This window comes from Carassius gibelio, chromosome A9 (assembly GCF_023724105.1).
Source record: "Carassius gibelio isolate Cgi1373 ecotype wild population from Czech Republic chromosome A9, carGib1.2-hapl.c, whole genome shotgun sequence".
In the NCBI taxonomy this organism is placed as follows: domain Eukaryota; kingdom Metazoa; phylum Chordata; class Actinopteri; order Cypriniformes; family Cyprinidae; genus Carassius; species Carassius gibelio.
In genome coordinates, this window is record NC_068379.1 from 4,182,765 (window position 1) to 4,188,732 (window position 5,968).

Below are 5,968 nucleotides of genomic sequence, written 5' to 3' on the forward strand. Positions count from 1 at the left end.
TTACATCTGAGGCGTTTAAAGACTCCGTTTGTCCATTATTTATTTCTAAAGATACACGACAATGTATAAAGGGCTCCATTACCTTCTATGTTACATTTTGGCCCCGTGTAAACAGTTTTTGTAAAAAATAGCCTAACGATTGCGTCATAACCACTCGGCTCTCTGTCGCATTACCGTACAGACAGGAGGAGAAGCTCGCAGGCAATTAACTTAATATGGCGTACTGGCGTTACATTTTAAAATACTATACAAAATAATTAATCAGAATACTTACTCCTGCTCACTCACGCCAAAGAACTCCCCGCTCAAGCTCGCCGTCTCTGCAAGATTAACGATGGCAGTTTGCACGCACAGCCACTTAGAAGATTTACATCTGGCAGACAGGTTGCTGACGTCATCAAGCTTCGTTTGAGTCTGCAGGTCAGAAACGGAAGTGCTAAAAAACGCTAAAACTGGGCTTCATTTGTCTCAATTGAGTTCTAATGGGGTCGAATTCTACATATTTTTAATTTGATCTGCTGTGATTTTCATGTTGAAACATTGGGGGGGGGGGGGGGGGGTTGTAACTGATGGATTTGGTTACCTCCCCCCATCCCCCCATTAACTACGCCCCTGTAGCCACTGCTGCTGACATGGTTAAATCAAAAATACATAAAATTGATCATTTTAGTTTGTACTGATAAATACTGGGCATGTAAATGTGCTTAAAATGGAGTGTTAATGTTCTCATTGAAGACTTCTACACAAACAGAAGAAAAATATGTTCTATCTGTTATTTTTGATTCCTTTTCTGTTTTGAACCAATGCATACTGAATCATCATGAGAGTATTCCTCCATTATAATATATATGAATGTGATCATGGTATAAATTATTTAAAACTATTTTTATAAGTTATTTTATTACTCCATGAGCAACTTCTCCAGGATGAATGTTTCAAATATCATACAGAAGACACACTTTTGATGTGGCCCTGTACCTGTAGTTGAGTTGGCATGTGCATTGTGCAAAACAAGCCAAACTGGAAACCAGCTATAGGCACTGTTGCTGAACTGAACTGTGTGCACATAATGAGAGCAAAGGTCAAATCAATGCTCAGTGTGAAAATATTTGTGACTGTGATATTGTCACATTTGTCGACTTCTGTTCCTTTTGAGTTTCCTTATTTGGTCATGTTCCTTTTCTTGTTTAGTTAATTGATTACTCCACACCTGTTTCTGTTCTATCTGATTGCATCACATGTGTTTATAAACCCTGTCTGTTTAGTTCTTGTTGGTTGGTCCTTAAAGTTATGTATGTGTTTATGTGCATGAAAACATAAGTAAATGTACGTGTGGTAGAACCACATTTAACGTAAAAATACACACGTATTGTCATGAGATCACGTTGGTTTGGTCTTTATTGTTGTTATGATTAAAATCTCAATTCTATTTACGGTGATTGAAATTTGTACAGTGCTGTTTACTCCATATAGTGACATATCAGTCATGACTTTTATTAGTACTTGTGGTAGAAATCCCCCTGTGCAAGTGATACCTTATGCATCTCAAGTTAACATGGAGCGTTTCCTGGTGACACTTACAAATCCTCCTCTTGTGTGCATCTACAGGCAAACCCCTGGTGAGTTGGACGCCCCTTTTGATCATTAACACTTGGACCTAAGTTACTAGGGGACTAAGATGTTTATACAAGGTATAAATATTAAAAGTGTAGAAGAGGAGATCAACATTTATGCTGACAATTCTTGAAATATCGGTGTAACCCTGATTATTGTATACCAAAACTGTGGTCCTCCCTTAAGTTATTTGGGAACATTTCTGGTTACTAATTGAACATACACAAAACACACATTTTGGACATTAATTTCTCTCTTTCTCAGGCTTTGAATAAGTAACAAAATTTTTTATATAATTTTCAGGGTATTAACTATTTAGGGGCAGTTACACAAAAAAAATGTTATATAAAATAAATTATAAACAAGACAATAAAACAGATGTGAATAGATGGAAATTACTTCCTCTAGATATGAGTAAAATAATAGAATCAGTTAAAATGAATATACTGTAGTACCCCGGATGCTATGATTCCAGGCCTTCCAGTTCAAATTCCTCTGAAACAGTTTCATGATTGGGAAAGAATAATTTAAGGATTTATTTGGAACAGGAAAAATTGGGAAAACATGGATTAAATTCATAACTTTACAATTAGCAAAAGAAAAAGGGAGAAGGTCCCTACCTTTCTTGCAAGACTAGTGCTGCTCAGTTGAGAAATTTAGTTTGTTGGTGCGATTCTAGCTATATCTCAAAATGGAAACAACTAAAAATGTCTCAAGCACCAATCCCTATTCAGTCACTTCTAGGTGATAATATAACATTAACACAGATAACTGAAAAGTCAGCTGACAAAAAGGTAACTAGATGAATGCTACAAGCTGATAAGGAAATGTAAACTAGAATTGAACACCAGTTGAGGATATTAGGTTGGCCAGCTAAATAAAAGGTTTCAGTTGGGCTCGCAAGGGAATAACTGCATTCTCAATCACATAACAGGGTAAATTCAAGATTTTAAGAAATTAATATGACCCATAACCTGGAGAAAGTTAGACATTGTTATGACAAGGCAAATAAAAGATGGACGAACACCCCCCTCTGAAAAGCATATTTATGAAAGCATAAATATCCTGTATCCAATATATGAAATACAACTCTAAGGAAAATGGCGAAAAGAAAAGTAGATCCATACATCCATACATGTGTTACAGCAATTCCAGAGCTTACAATACACTTCATTATTACTCCAAAACTGACAGCTAAACAAACTGGAGAAACAAGTCAAGTATTTTGCTGGAGGCAATGTGTGATGTTATCAGCTGAACATGTACATATCTGTTTGGTCTTGTGCAATTTTAAAGGTGTTTTTAGAAGAACTACATGCAATTATACATGACATCTTAGAACACGATATTCTATACCTGGGATATATACCGGATCCAGTGAACAACAGTAATAAATATTTAATGAGGATTCTACTAATAGCAGTAAAAATAAAAAATAAAAATAAAATAATCCCATCAATGAAAAAAAAAAAAAAAAAAAAAATCCCAGCAATGAAATTGCAAGGAGAGCCTTTATATATATATATATATATATATATATATATATATATATATACACTCATATTGACTTCTATTCAGGCATAACTTTTATTTTACTCAAGTTTAATTTTAAATATATATTTTTCAACTTGAAATCCAGAAAGGAGACCAATAATTGCGCCCATGAAGTTGTTCTGACTGTTTGTCTGTTAATGTTTGTCAGTGTTTCATAATGATAAATAAAATAGTTTAACAACCCTCAAACTTAGGCATTCTAAAATTTAATTCCTTCTATATCTGCTAGTTTAAATATTATATATATATATATATATATATATATATATATATATATATATATATATATATATATATATATATATATATATATATATATATATATATATCGTATTGTGTGTGTGTGTGTGTGTGCGTACGAATAATTTAATAAATAAGTTAATAAAATATAATGTTAAGAATCTATGCAGGGCAGACGGTCCACTCATACATACAGAGAAAGCATAATGCTCAATATGGAAATATGTTATTGTTCCTTTCAGTTAAAAGTCACGTTGTTGATAGGCACTGTGAATTAAAAGAGCAGCTCTACAATGTTCATGTGGACTATCTTTGCTTTCCTGAAAAATATTTTGTAAATATAATTTGGGTTTAAGAAGAAGAATACAATTGCCGCCAGCTTTTATTTCTGAATTTCCTTAAAGGGACTCTGATGACACTGAGAAAATATGGAATTGCATCCAGTATAAAGGACTCAGAGCTCAGAATGATTGTCTTCCGTCTTTTCTCCTAAAAAAGAGATAACATGATAAGCACTGTAGTCTAAACAAACTGGCGTATCTTCCTTCATCCAAACATGCAAACAAGCTTTCACTTCCGACCTTTTTGCCAGTAGAGTGAGCCGATTCCTTTACCGTACTCGTTTGAAGCCTCACAGATATACAGGCCACTGAGGTCAGACGTCAGTTTCAAGAAGTAGAGTTTATTTCCTTCTGCTTTAATGGCATCGTTAGGGATTGTCTGGTGTGTGCTACTCCATGAACAAGAGCAAAGAATACAAAGTCAGACTGCCAAAAGAATGAGTATAGGGCCAAAATTTCAAAACTAAACCTAGTATGTTTTGCACATACAGTATTCTGTATGTAAGTTTGTGAAGAACATCTGCAAACCAAATAAATGCAAATTAACCTCGATGATTTGATCTTGACATTTATAGATCACTCTCACCACTTTTTGAGGTATATTCTTAGCTGGCGTTTCCTACTTCCTATTTTGTGTTTGTATTGCTTAATTTTTTGGCATGTATTACATGTTAAGTGTGCAAGGATCTGCAGTTGTTACATCTTGCAGAATCTTCAAATGTTTGATGAAATATAATGAAACATCCTCTATTAGTTTTTTTTTTATGCTATGATTTTTAAGTACTATTGATTCAAAGATGATTCCATTAGAATTATAAATCATTATTATTCATAATTTCTTTTTTTTTTTTGTGGCATGTTAGATTTTATACCTGTGCCAGCTGAAGTGTGTGGCTGAAGGGTTGGCATCTGCCTCACACTGATACACCTCAGCATTAGAGCGATTGTTGAAAGGTGTCACATAGACCAGCTGAGGTGGATCTTTAAAACACAGAAACACAAACGCATGACTGCAAAGAGTTCACTTCTATGCCAATTACAATCATTCTAGACAAATTCAGATGGTTTACCAAGTCTCCACTAACTGCCAAAACTGAACTTTGCTTCTGTAGATTTGTGTAATAATTTCAAATGATAAGGCAATAATCAGTGAATAAATCAAATACATCTGTCAACTCCTGGATAAACAGATAAATCAACAATTGTGATACTATTTAAAGTTAATATATTTAAGAGCACCAAACTGCAATTTCATTCATGCATATGTATGATTGCATATTTAAATACATGACCTACAAGTCTAAATAGAAAAGACATTGTACATTTTAGATTACCGTAGATGTTTGTAAGCAATTTAACCATATTTTAAAGAAATTGTTCCAGTAAGTATACATTTTATAAATAAACATTGTTAATTGTCTGCAAATATTATTCGGTTCACACTTAAGTGTATTTAAAATTTTATTCTTTTTGTAATAAGAACTCTTTTTAAATGTATGCTAAAGTGTGCTTTTTTTCACAAGGTAATACTAAATGAATAAATAACAATCTTTTGCCACATTAAAAACTACTAATATTATTTATGCTTAAACTTTTTTTTAATCACATTTTTATCCAAAGGGCCTCTGTTTGTGGTTTTGTCATTTTAATGGAACTTATTACTATTTAATTATCAATTACTGTTAACAAGCTAAGGCAGGAAGTGGCCTTTAAATGACAGAGAACCCACTGAAACCTGATGCACTTTGTCAGAATCAGATGTCTACACACACTGTGTAATGACACTGCAGTAACAAGCACACAAGACAATTTGCTAAGGGTGTGAAATATTTAGGTTATCTTGTAAAGGCTCATGCCACTTACAGTGTACAGTGATCTTGTGATCAACTTGTAGTTCCTCTTTCATTGTAACATGTTTGATCAAACACTGGACATGTTGTTGATTCATCTGTACCGTTGGAGCTGCAATCAGACTGCTTGTGACTGTGAACGTCCCATCTAAATGTTTCTCAGTGTTTGTCGATACCTTCACAGAATCAGATAAAGCGCCCAAATTCCATGACACCTCGGCAGCAGGCTTCGTACTAGAAGTTGTGCAGGTTGCCAAAGTAACCTCAAGACGTCCAGCGACAGGGACGACATCCACAGTCACGCTCACATTCACAGGGCTTGTGGCTGGTGACCATAAATCATCATCACATCATTAGGAACATTGAAAA

General features: G+C 34.1%; 1 protein-coding gene across 3 annotated transcripts in view; it reads right to left on the reverse strand.

Annotated features, from left to right (window-relative positions):
* Positions 1-3,772: 3,772 nt before the first annotated feature.
* Positions 3,773-5,968, reverse strand: part of si:ch211-214p13.3 (nectin-3-like protein) — a 4,531-nt gene continuing 2,335 nt past the window's right edge. Inside the window, exons 2-5 of one of the 3 annotated variants that reach the window (XR_008185166.1) lie at positions 5,776-5,924; positions 4,622-4,730; positions 3,990-4,138; positions 3,773-3,897 (exon numbers count right to left, since the gene is read on the reverse strand). Coding sequence is in view for 2 of the 3 variants with exons in the window: in XM_052605462.1 (XP_052461422.1) it covers positions 3,863-3,897; positions 3,990-4,138; positions 4,622-4,730; positions 5,613-5,924 (605 nt within the window). In the remaining variant the exon portion in view is untranslated. Of the gene's footprint in view, positions 3,898-3,989; positions 4,139-4,621; positions 4,731-5,612; positions 5,925-5,968 lie in introns of all 3 variants that reach the window. The other 2 variants (XM_052605462.1, XM_052605463.1) reach the window with 2 other exon arrangements.